The sequence below is a fragment of the Lytechinus variegatus genome, chromosome 11 (genome assembly GCF_018143015.1).
Source record: "Lytechinus variegatus isolate NC3 chromosome 11, Lvar_3.0, whole genome shotgun sequence".
Lineage (NCBI taxonomy): Eukaryota > Metazoa > Echinodermata > Echinoidea > Temnopleuroida > Toxopneustidae > Lytechinus > Lytechinus variegatus.
This window is the reverse complement of record NC_054750.1, coordinates 18,086,767-18,100,272: the sequence shown is the minus strand read 5'-3', so window position 1 is coordinate 18,100,272 and position 13,506 is coordinate 18,086,767. Positions and strand designations below refer to the sequence as shown.

Genomic DNA, 13,506 nt, shown 5'->3' with positions numbered 1-13,506 from the left:
TCATTGGCGATGGTTTAGCGTGTAAGAAAGGATCACCAGTCGTTCCTTAAGTTGTTCTTAACTTATGAATAGCTTTATGAAACGGCCCCAGTCGGTAGAAATTCAGTATTCCTTTCATTCTATCAGAAACAAGCAGTTTTCCATTTTTTACAATCTTAACTCATCCCTGATATTGCTTGATATGATGATACTGTGTATGCCATTGCTCAGAAAACAACAATCCTGCTCTTAAAATTGCATTTTCTGTTTGATTAATGATGATGGGTATATTTGTGTTGATTGTTATTAGGTGTACCTCATGTGATGACATTATATCAAAGACCAAAAATTGCAGTGCTAATGAAATCCGTCCATTTTGATGAAATATATCATATACATGTACAGTAAATCATTGATTTTTTTTAATCTTGTAAATTTATATATGAAGTGAATTGTACATACACTCATTTGAACAAACTGGAGTACAAGTAATATTCTATGTCATTGAATTATCCATCTGCTTTATATCTATTTCAGTCTCCCAATCGTCCCTCAAAACTCACTTATTTCAGCAGATGTGTTGTCTGCATTTTTGAATGTTTTTGACAGAAATATCAATGATGTGGATCATGATCATAAAATTTGTTGATTTGCCAATGGCTCCCACCATCAAAGGTGCTGTACCATATAGCTGTTTGGAAATTGACATGTGGCTTTACTTTTTGCCCGGATGTCTTCCTGTCCTAAATTAGATACCCCTATCTTTAAGACTGAATGTTTTGTCTCTAACAGAATTTTTGACAAAGAGTAAACTTTGCATTCAACGATTGTGGAGAACAACATTTTAATCCATGAATATCTTGTTTTATTTATTACTGATGAGAATTCTTTTCAAAAGTGCTTATGGCTATGCCAGCGTCCAGCGAAGAACTACATTACATGATTAGGCCTATGTATTTGTCCTTAAAAATAATTTTGTTATGAAATTAATGTCTAATTTTAAATGTTTAAGTGGATGTATTTTGCAATTTTACATTTTTTTAAGGGGGCGGTATCATGATCCCCACCAAAATAAGAATTTCTCAAGGGTGTAAGTGGCTGAAAATTCCAGGGTATAATTTTTTTTTAACTTTTAGATAAGAGTTTGGAGGGCCTATTTTAAAGAAAGATAAAAACCAGAGAGGGAGATCTTGATTTCCTCAAATGTAAAATATGAATTTTTACAGAGAGTCATCACTTTTTTATAAGATTGGAAAGTTAGATGAGTCTCCAATATACTTAACATCAAATTTATCAAATATTAGAGTTTGAAATGTTTTATAATCTGTTTTAGCACCCAAAAACATGTAACAGCTATAATCAATTGACAAAGAACTTCATAAAACAGCCTTGGGAATCAAAATATAATTTCATCTTTGCTGTGCATCATTTAATTCAACTATGAGAAAAGTAGGTACGTCAAAATCTTATGAATTTCCCCTCTCCCCGTTTTATAAAATTAATTTTTAATTCCCTATTTTATATCTAAAGCGCTTTTTCACAAATTATGCAAGTATGTATTCACAATTTCTAATGTAAAGATTAATTGTAAATTTGAAGAAAACAATCTATTTAAATATCCATTGCAATTCAATGGAATGTTTATTTTCATTAAAATGCTATGAGCATTATTCATTTTGTATCTATATCGTGTCTGCTTTCTTTTTCTTCAGTTTGCTATGAAATTAAATATTTGTGACCCTTTAACTTGAAGCAAGCAATTCATTACATAATTACAAACATTAAGAGATTTTTTGATACAAACATAAGTTATGGGCCAAGTCCATTCCAACATCAAGTCGATCTGAACAAATAGCACTGAAAATTTCATCGAAATCTGATGTGAAATAAGAAATATTTATAATTTAAAAATTATCTCATATTTTCACAAATCAATTGTCTGCACATCTTTTCCCGAGTGCGAATGAGCTCACTATTCCTTTTATTTCTAATTGAATGAAATGTTCCATTTTGTTATTAATTTGAGGATAAATAAGGTCTTCATTATTAATCACAAAAAATATATTTATTTTGATAAGTATGCCATGTGGAATCAAGCTCAGTTTTACATTATTGGAGAAATTTTGTTTAATTATTATTTTTTTTATTTCGTACCAATATAATATAGAATATGTGAATGTGCGACATCATCTACTCTCATTGGCTTATTCATTTCCAGTTTTCTTGGAACAGGGTAGACACTTCAGATGACAAACTGCTATCACTGAGGGCCCTGCACAATAAACAACAATGTATATACATATATAAAATGGCAGACAAGAAATAGCAATACATAAATTAAATGTATATGATCATCGACATTGATGAATATTGGTACAATACAACCATAAGAGATGTAGTACATTGGCAGTGTAACAGATTTGGAGTGTGAGAGAGAAAATGAGAGAGAGGGGGAAGAGAAAATGAGATTAAAAGATGGGGGGAGGTGTGGGGTAGAGGAAGCAAGAAAGAAGACAAGCTGGTGAGAAGAAAAGGGGTAGCTTGACATAGGGAGTTTGAAAGAAGGAAGGGGGGTATCTTAACACCAATGAGCATGTAAAAGAAGCAAAAAGGTTTGAATGTTGAAACTTGATTATTTTACATCCAGTCCTGATGACTCATTATGGTGTTTGTGATAGGGTCTTTAGATCAGTATGTTATGAAGATAATGATTGAGCTGTGGTGAGGGGAGGTATTTAGTTTGACTTGGAGGGGTGATAGCTCAGTTGGTAGAGCAGTGGTATTGGATTCCACTGATTCGGGTCCGATTCCCACTTGGTGCGCTTTGGTAAGGCATTTATCCTAATTACCAGGTCTCTCGGAGAGGACTTTGAGCCATCTGTCCTCTGGTTGCTTGCTTACAAGCATTCATGCTTTCTCTTTACATGTAATAGCAATCACGTAAAAACATCACCACCACTTGATCTTCAGATTTCCAATACAGGTAATTATTTCCGTAACAAATTTAATTGAATCCAAATGGGAGAGTAGAGTTGGGAAAAGGTTACTTTTTATACTTGGCATTTTCTGAGAAACATTTATTATTTCCCTTGTCAAAATGAAAGGGTGGTACATGGTGATAGATAAACTATGTTTCTCTTTGATTATAGATAAATAGTGGGAACTAATTTGGACGAGAATATGGCACAAAATTATGAATTTGGAAAATGTTACAAGACATCCTAAACAATTATCACTTTCATTCTTTTCACCACCACCATCATTGCCACTATCACCAAAATCATCTTTGTCATCATCGACACCAGAATAATAAATTATAGTAATCATCGTCCCTAAGGCACCACCATAACCATCACAACCATCAAGTCATTACCATTATCACCACTACCATAAAAAATAAGATAGATCGCCATCCCCAGCAGGTGTCATAATTATCACAATCGTTAACATAATCACTAATCATCATTCATCATTGTCACTATCAACTTCCAATTTTATCATCACCATCATCATCACAATCATCACCACCACCAACACCATCAGCAGGACCATCATTACCATCACCATTATCATCATCATCATCGTCATCACCACCACCACCATCACCACCACCATCATCATCACCACCATCATCATCACCACACCATCATCATCACCATCATCATCACCACCACCACCACCATTATCATCACCATCACCACCACCATCATCATCACCACCATCATCATCACCACACCATCATCATCACCATCATCATCACCACCACCACCACCATTATCATCACCATCACCACCACCACCATCATCATCACCACACCACCATCATCATCATCGACATCATCATCATCATCACCACCAACACCACCATCATCAACAGCACCATCATTACCATCACCATTATCATCATCATCATCATCATCACCACCATCATCATCACACCATCATCATCACCACCACCACCACCATTATCATCATCACCATCACCACCACCACCATCATCATCACCACACCATCATCATCACCACCATCATCATCACCACACCATCATCATCACCATCATCATCACCACCACCATTATCATCATCACCATCACCACCACCACCATCATCATCACCACACCACCATCATCATCATCGACATCATCATCATCATCACCACCAACACCACCATCATCAACAGCACCATCATTACCATCACCATTATCATCATCATCATCATAGATACCATCAATTACCACTCATAATCTTAAGCATGACTTGATGGAACACTTTAAGAAACAGCTCAAGGTCAACATGCACAGATATCAAAACAAGCAAGTAATCATTTTAAAAAAATCAACAAAAATAGCTTTTCTAAGTTGCTAATCAAACATTTATTCTTTCACACACATATTATGCATGGGAACTTTTCTCTTTCAACGATGTAGGCTAAAACATCAGAGACCATGAGTACAAAAAGTACTTTCGAAACACCAAGGTTAATGATATGTTAGCTGCATCCCACATGGCACATTTCTAATCTGTAAAACTTCAACCAAATAAAGATGTTCTTTATAGTACCATAATACAGTGTATGCATGATGAATACAGGCAAATTCATGGGGAACTTAAAAATTGTGTGCTCATGAATTGGTTGTGTGCTTTAGAAAGCTAATTTTTGAAGGGTTTAGAATAAGGGAAGATCTTTCTTCATAATCTACATTATCTTTTGATAAAAACCATAATAAAATTGTGCTTTCAAGGCACAATGTATCTTGAGCAGTACGTCCTTGACAGCCGCCTTTCTGCATTCACCACTGCTTCATTTAAGTGAGATTGTGAGGAAATTAAAAAAAATACTTGTGGGATTCCTGCACTAAAGATGCAGTTTATACAGCATATCAGAACTTATTTTCTCAAAGCGTTTACAGTTCCAACAGGTTTTCTCTCTCAGTTCTAAGTTTGAGAGTCACAATTGTCCTTGAAACATAAAAGATATTAACAATAATTTCCAACATGCATAGAACTGATACCTGGCACACATAAGCTCATTGACTTAACACATATATGCGGTTACAAGGATTGAGGTACATGTGTAGTAAAATAGAGACAAAAATACCTACAAGCTATCTTTGACAATATACTTTCTTGGAATTGCTTTAGTGTTGTTTGAACATACCGTAGATACATATACATACCGTAGATACATGTACATGTATGTAAATGCAGACATTTCATGTCAAAGTACAGTATTCTGTTATGGTTTTGATATATTATATTTCATTAAAAATATTAAAGAGAATAAAGTATTGGACATAATTGTATACAAGGAGCATTTTAATGTCCTGGATTAAATAAAAAAAAGTCTGATGGGCTTTAATTCCTAACACAAGAGGAATACGAGGTAAAAATGGGATTGTACAAGTCAACACATAAAATGGCTGGAATACAAAATTTTCAGAGCTGCTGTTTTTCTTCTTTCGTAGTATATAACCTCTTGTTTTTCTGATATCAAATATTCAGTCAAGGGCAACATATGACACATATCAGCACATAAATAAAATATTAAGCTTAGCTATACAAACAAAATAGTACAATTCAAACATGCATTCCTACACATAGTAGATTGAGGAACTTCAATGATGTTTTTGTTTTACTAAAAGCTCACTTGAAGAAGAAAACAAAACTCACAAATTAAAACAATACTGCTCGATGACTTAGAACACCAAGTATACAAATTAACTTTCTAAACTCGATTTTTTTTTTAAGACACAAAAAACAACTTTCCATTGCAATGAATTATAGTACACCAGTCTTCATCTACAACCAATACACAAGCTGGTTTATGCCAGATTTTGTTCGCAATAAGAACACGATCAAATGTCGACACAGATTCACACTTTCCTCACAATGAAATTTACCCAAAATTTACAATACTTGCCCAAATAATTTCTTAGAATTCCAAGGTGTATATTTGTCTCTAAATAATGCTTTAGTATTTTCTTGACTTGTCCAACTTCCATTATTCAACTGTGCTCTGTAGAAAGCACAGTGAATGCATTCACTCCCCTACAATAACAATGGAGTCTCCCATTCTCTCTAACATCTCAGAGATTGACTTGCGTGTATGCATTCATAATATTTTTTAGTTAGGACATCCAAAAGTTTTATTTTCAGGATTTTAGTGTGATTTCCTTCTTATTACAAATCAATATCAGGATTTTGTGTTATTTAGTCATGCAATTACTAAATATACTTCATATGTGACATATTCAGAGTACACAACAATTTACTCCATCAGATGATCGATGTGAAGGCAGCAACAAAATATTCTGCAAACCCTTTATCAAATGTATTTTGGTCGAGTATGTCAAACATTGTTACAGAGAATGGATGAAACCATTGTAATAATAGGGGTGTGGTTGGAAGGAGAAAAAAAGAGGGGGAATGGGGATTGCTGAATTATTTCTTTCCAAAGAACTCCTTGCTCTCTTTGACATCAGGCTTGATAGTATCATCACCAGGTTTCCAACCGGCAGGACAAACTGAAAGAAAAGAAACAAAATGAAAGGGGGAAAAAAGCCCTGATTAGATATCCCTATTGATAATGGCCACACTGAGAAAGATTCATTTCTACCAACAAAATAATGAGAGAACGCAAATTTGTTTTGAACTTAATATATTTGAAACTCGTCATTCTAGAAATAAAATATCTTGATTTGAACAATAAAGAGCATAGAATGTCTTGCTAACTTCAAACTTTTGTCAGTCACGGGTTATTACACTACATGTGAAGGGTTTTTTTTTTTTATTATTCTTTAGATATTTGTCTTGAAAGACATCACACAAAGCTCATTAAACCAATTGCATCTTTCTTAGCTTGGAAAAAAAATCTAATTTAAGATAACTTCAGCAACTAGACATCAAACGTAACTATGATGTAAACAATAGAGCCTTGAAATGTGTAAAGTTCCTTTGCAGAAATAATTCATTAAACTTCCATCACCCCCCCCTCGAAAAAGAAATCATCAGAAAAAATCTTGATGTCTCTATCATCAATGACTCTTGTGAAATATATTTAAAACTAATTATTTTTTCATCATTAGTTCATATTTTTGTCTCAAAGAAATAAATATAATGCAAAGCTCATCAGACTAATTGCATCTTTTCCAGTTTGAAATAATCTGGTTTATTACTTTAATTAATTCAGAACATTAATTCAATCAATTCAGCAACTTTAATTTTTTTTATCCCTTAATCTGAATAAAATTACACATAAACAATTGAGCCTTGAAATGTGTAAAAATAACTTCACAGAAATCATGAATTATCTTTCATCATCCCCCCCCCCCAAAAAAAAAAGAAAAAAACAGAAAAAGGACTTGACTGCCATGAAAAATATGTTCTTCTTTTTTTTTTTTTTTGAAAAAGGAGCCTTGATATACCTTGATTTTCACAACATATTGGTTTTTTTTTAAATAATAAGTTGAAATTATGATCTCAACATGAAATTGTTTTTTTTTAAATAATAAGTTGAAATTATGATCTCAACATGAAACTCTTCAAGCCAACAGGAATGACATCAGACACAAAAAAAATAATTGCCTCTGAATTGTAAATAATAAAAAGATTGGATGCAAAAGAAAAAAAGTGGAACCATGAAACAGCCTCTTTTTCTTGTTTTGAACAAGAAACCATCCAAAATATCCTGTCCCCTTTCCATGATTAACTACATATTCTCATTAATATTTTTTCACTAATTATGCTTTGATGCTGAAGCCCTTCAATTCAACATGACCAACAAGTCAATGTGTTGATGGCTTCCACAGGAAACAAACAAGAAAAAAATAAGAATTTGATTTAAGACAAAAAAAAAATGCCATGAAAAACTATACTGCTTCTTTTGACCCATAACACACAGCATATACATCATTGGCACATAAACTGCATGTACTCTTCAGTCCTGCTTTCTTTTTTTCTCTCTCTTTCTATAGATCAACACATTCTTTCTTAAATATATTTCAATTTGTCTGTAATTTTCTGTTTACTTTGTTGGAATAAAAAAAATCTTTTGCACTGCATAGTTTTTTACTAATTATGATGCAATATGGCATATTTTCTGGAATAACAGAATAACAACTCTAACTCTGTTTATAGATCATGATTGCTTCTCCATGGAAAACAACATACGGTCTTTAATATGTTGTTGAAAATTGCAGTCACTAATCATCATCCTTTGTGTCTCTTGTGACAGATTTACTAAACTGCTGCTAACTTGACAACATGGGTGAACAAAATGTGAAAATGCTCACAAATAAATTTCTGGTGTTTTTACAGTGAATGTACGAAAATCAAATAATTTTACTCTAAATTTCAAATTTTGAACCTGAAAACTTTTTTTGTTACTGCTATGAGATAAAAGAAAAGAGATCTATTTTCTTTTCTATTTTTCCTCAAAGATGCTTCACAAAGATGGATTTTTAACTACATTCCAATAAAAATGCTTAAAGGTCAAGTCTACCCCAGAAAAATGCTCACTTGAATAAACAGAAATATCAAACTAGCATAGTGCTGAAAATTTCATCAAAATCGGACGTAAAATAAGAAAGTTATGACATTTTAAAGTTTCGCTTATTTTTCACAAAACAGTTAAATGCACAACTAGGTGAGTCAGTCCATGATGTCCATCACTCACTATTTCTTTTGTTTTATATTGTTTGAATTGAACAATATTTTACTTTTCATAGATTTGACAATAAGGACCATCTTGACTGAACCATATTGTATTAATGATAATTTCACATGTTCAGGGAGGAATTAATCATTGTATCACTTGACAATGAGAAAAATAAAATATTTCTTTATGAAAAAAAAGAAAAGAAATAGTGAGTGGATGACGTCTAGGTCTCCTCAATTGCATACCAGCCAGGATGCATATTACTGTTTTGTGAAAGTAAGCGCAATTTTAAAATGTCATAACTTTCTTACTTTACATCCGATTTTGATGAAATTTTCAGTGTTATGCTTGTTGGATTTTTCTCTTTTTATTCAAATCAACTTTCTGTTGGGGTGGACTTGTCCTTTAAAAAACATCAATCAGACGATGAAATACAAAGATAAATCTGATGTGAAATGGCCCCCTCTGTTGTTCCTTTGTCCTTACCTTCTCCGTGTTTGTCCGTGAACTGGAAAGCTTGGACCAGACGAAGAACCTCATCAACAGAGCGACCGACCGGGAGATCGTTGATTGTAATCTGACGCAGGATGCCCTTATCGTCAATGATAAACAGGCCTCTGTAATAAAAGGCGATAGGGTAAAAACCATGACATAATGCATCCAGGGGAAAAGGGAGGGGGTCTCTTACACAAGGCATAGAGATTAGGTAATTTGGTAGTGATTATTTTACCTGACTGCTATGAAAGCAGTACGCAAACAAAAGCGTGGATTCGGGCACTTCCATCAGGTCTTTTTTCCAGCAATATAATACGTCCCACATGTGCCTATCTGTGTTGGCGATCTTCAGTGTGATTGTTTTTCAGCTTAGATTTTATGATTTCACAAAGTGCAGTTTATGTAACTGTACCAGATCTATATCGACGATGATATAGTACCGTAATACTTGACCTTGGTTTTACAGACTTTCTCACGAAATCAGTGTTTTACTGCAGCTACTGTAATTTAGGTCCTTTCCAAGGGACCTATTAATAAGGAATTAAATGCCTTACCAAAGGGCACTTGCGCACCACGTGTGAATCGAACCCAGGTCACCAAAATACAAAACTCTTGATCTACCGACTGAGCTATCGCACCTCCTCAATAGTGCTTGATTGTACTGTGGATCCATAGGATCACCGAGCATACAAATCGGCCATTTTTCTAAAATGTCACATGCAAGCAAAGCAATCAAGCAAAATTGTTGCCCTAATTTGAAAATGAAAATCTAATTTTATAAGAGATTTTGACACAATGTTCAGAAAAATGATATATCACCCATTTCCTTCCCTTTTCTTTCTGTTTTCTACTTTTCCCCTTGCTCATAGTTCTTTCTGGGGTCTGGCGTCACGAAGCATAAAAATCAGCCATTTTTCTAAAATGTCAAAAGCGACCAAAGCAATCAAGCAAAATTGTTGCCCTTTAAAAATGAACATCTAATTATATGATAGATTTTGACACATTGTTCAGAAAAATGATATATCACCCATTTCCTTCCCTTTTCTTTCTGTTTTCTATTTTTCCCCTTGCTCATAGTTCTTTCTGGGGTCTAGTGCCACCCCCAACCCCACCCCCCCCCCCCCCGCCCATTCACTAGTGCCTATAATTATACTTGCTTATATAGCGCTTAATACTTATTTTGTCAGAAGTCTCTAAGCGCTCTACAGTATATATGCAGCATAATTACCCTGGCTTTAGCAGTGCAGCTGTTACGCGCGCTGCGTTTCAAGGAATAAATTCCTGCCAGGTACCCATTTACCTCACCTGGGTTGAGTGCAGCACATTGTGGATCAATTTCTTGCTGAAGGAAATCACGCCATGGTTGGGATTCAAACCCACGACCCTCTGTTTCAGAGTCCGGAGACTAATCCACTGGGCCACAATGCTCCACGCAATACATACCTGAGTGAGACTCCCTCCTTCTCAAGCATGATTCCATAGTCTCTGGCAATGGCACCATTCATATCAGAGAGAAGGGGGATCTTGAGTTCACCAACTCCACCCATCTTCTTTGAAGTATTAGTCCTGAATAAAATGATAAAGAAACATGAGAAAAATCAAATAACAACATTAAGGTGACTTTGAGGGAACTGTCTTGAAGTGAATGTGAAAGGCAGTTCAATGCACATAACTTGCCTTTGATGGAAGATATGATACAATTTTAGAATTCTGTGAGCCAGGCCTGGCCCATGGGCTAAATTTCTTCTTTCCTGTCCTTTTTTTTAAATTTTGTAATCTATTAATTTTTTTTTATTTTTGTACAAATTGTTCTGCTGATTGAAGGTGGGGGGGAATTATGCCCAAAACATATTTTCAGTAGTGAAAATAAGATCTACTGCATGTAAGTAGCCATAATTATCTCAATAACTCAACTTTTCTTAGAATCTTAAAATAAATAGATTTCGGTTAAAATGTCATAGTTCTTTCTATCTTTTTGTTTAGAACTTTAAATAAAAGTTAATAGGCTTTTTAAAGTTGAAAAACTGAAGGCACCGAATAGTAAAAATAGTAAAAATCAATACTGCAAGGCAACTATGACACTGCATGTCTCTATCTGAAAGCAAATATTTGAGCTCCACCACATGTCTACATGTACCTGGTGACAATGGACCATCTGGTAACTACAGAGACCTGTTAAGGTATTTTCACACCTGCCCGTATTGGAAAAATACCCATTAATTACATGCACAGCAGTCTCTACGGAGACACGACATTTGCTCCTACGACAATTGCTCCAGGCTTAATTTGTCTACGATGTAGGGTTAGGGTTGCAATAGGGTTTTACGTTAGGTTTAGGATAGGTATATTGTCAAACCTAGGGATGAAGTTGGTCATTAGATTATTGTGTGGGATTTAGAGCGGAGCAATTGGCGCTGAGCAAGTATCTCAGAACCGGTCTTTTCAGGCTTCAAAATGTGTTTTCATACCCACTTGATCAGAAGGTGAGTTATCCGAGAACTTTTTCAGCATTCAAAATACCTGATAATTTACATGTATTTTGCAGTCAAGTCCCTTGTCCCTTCAGTTCTCGTGGTATACGAGCCAGCAACAGAACTGTTTTAATACCCAATAGGGATGCACATTTGTATTTTCAATTCACTTTCATAAACAAAAGTCCCTAGACATTGGTTGGAGGAATCCCTCTGAATGTTCTCCTAATTCCATACGCCTGCAAATTTGAAGGTATTTTTAGGACAATACAGGGACTACGCTTCCATAATTGAAAACTAGAAATTTGAAGTATCCAAAATGACACAGATACCCCCGCTTAACAGGATCAGAAATTCATTTAATATGACTGAACTTAATATCATGCAGAAACCAAGATGCATATATACATGTATAATGAACAAATTTAGACCTTTGAACCAACTCACATATATAATGAGCTGTGACCTTTGACCTGCAGACTCCAAATTCGAACTTAGCCTGTATTTTGGTGTCATCTACCTACACACCAAATTTTCTTTAAATCAATTGAAAATTTTTCGAGATATTGCGCAGAAACCAAGTGGGGGACAGACGGACGGACAGAAAGAGGAAACGCTTAATGCCCCATCGGGACTTCGTCTGCAGGGACATAAAAAAAAAATTATGGACTAGGCAGGTGTGAAGTCACCAAGTACATTTTTTTCAAAATGATAATGAAATATTGATTACAACTAGCACCTACCCTTGGCATTGACAAAGCAATGTCTAAATGAAATCACAACTTCGTGATATTATTTCTGTTCCAATTAAGTAAAATATGGTTTGACTCTTGGACAGTTTTCTTGAGACATTTATTATCCATAAAAAAAGAATAGAATTTGAAAACACAATTGAAGTAGATCAAAATTACTTGTAATCTTAAACAGGGCTTTGTAATAAGGGTTAAAGGGGCCATATAAACCCATCACTCTAAAAAGCGTTACAAAACACTCAAATCAATCTTAATCTCAATTGCAATCGATTTCAGAGATAGGGTATTTTAACACTAGCTGACTTTGGTTTGAACCTATCTCAACCGCCCCAGTGATAACTAGGCCTTCATGTGTTTAATTTGGGGGGGGGGGAGCTTACATATTTTTTTTTCCTTAAAGAATGTTCTTTTACTTTGTTTTGTGTGATGCATAGACTTGACACAGCCTGGGTAGATTCAGATATCATGCATACTCACCATGCTAAATGACAGAAGTGAGAGTCGCAGGATGCAGCGAGGACCTCACATCCGATTTTCCTGAATTCATCTGACCTGTCGCTGAAAGCAAGGATCTCAGTCGGGCATACAAACGTGCTGCAGAAAAGAACAAAGAAGAGATGTGCAAAGAAATCATTAAAGATAAATTCCAGTTCTGTTAACGATCTCAAAATTACTTTTTACAGAATCTAATATAATGACCACCCAAGTGTCTGTTTCTATGAATAAAAAATATGTGCCAAAGGATTCTGGAAGAAATTGTGTAATTGCTGAGAAATAAGCAAAATAAGCGGGGATTCAGTCACTTCCGTCAGGTCTTTATTCCAGCAATAATAATACACTGTCCCACGTGTGCCTGTCTGTGTTGGCGATCTTCAGTGTGAACATTTTTCAGCGTAGATTTCAAGATTTCACAAAGTTCAGTTTATGTAACTGTATCTAGATCCTCAATGATACAGTGTATACTGACAATTAAGCCTGGTTTTACAGACTTTCTCATGAAATCAGTGTTTACTGCAACTACTGGCATTTTTTTTTTTAGATGGAAATGTTGCGTAATGATAACCAGGCTATCTTATGAAGAGTTACGATTGATCCGATCAATCGCAACTGTGGAAACCCAAGCCACATCAACATCTAAAATACATGTGTGTTCAA

The 13,506-nt window shown here is 34.8% G+C and overlaps 1 protein-coding gene across 1 annotated transcript in view; it reads right to left on the bottom strand.

Annotated features, from left to right (window-relative positions):
- Positions 1-4,339: 4,339 nt before the first annotated feature.
- LOC121423659 (peroxiredoxin-1-like) overlaps positions 4,340-13,506 on the bottom strand; it is a 34,610-nt gene continuing 25,443 nt past the window's right edge. The window contains exons 4-7 of the mRNA XM_041619075.1: positions 12,829-12,945; positions 10,572-10,694; positions 9,120-9,250; positions 4,340-6,501 (exon numbers count right to left, since the gene is read on the bottom strand). Of these exons, the coding sequence (XP_041475009.1) occupies positions 6,419-6,501; positions 9,120-9,250; positions 10,572-10,694; positions 12,829-12,945 (454 nt within the window). The 3' untranslated portion in view covers positions 4,340-6,418. The remainder of the gene's footprint in view (positions 6,502-9,119; positions 9,251-10,571; positions 10,695-12,828; positions 12,946-13,506) is intronic.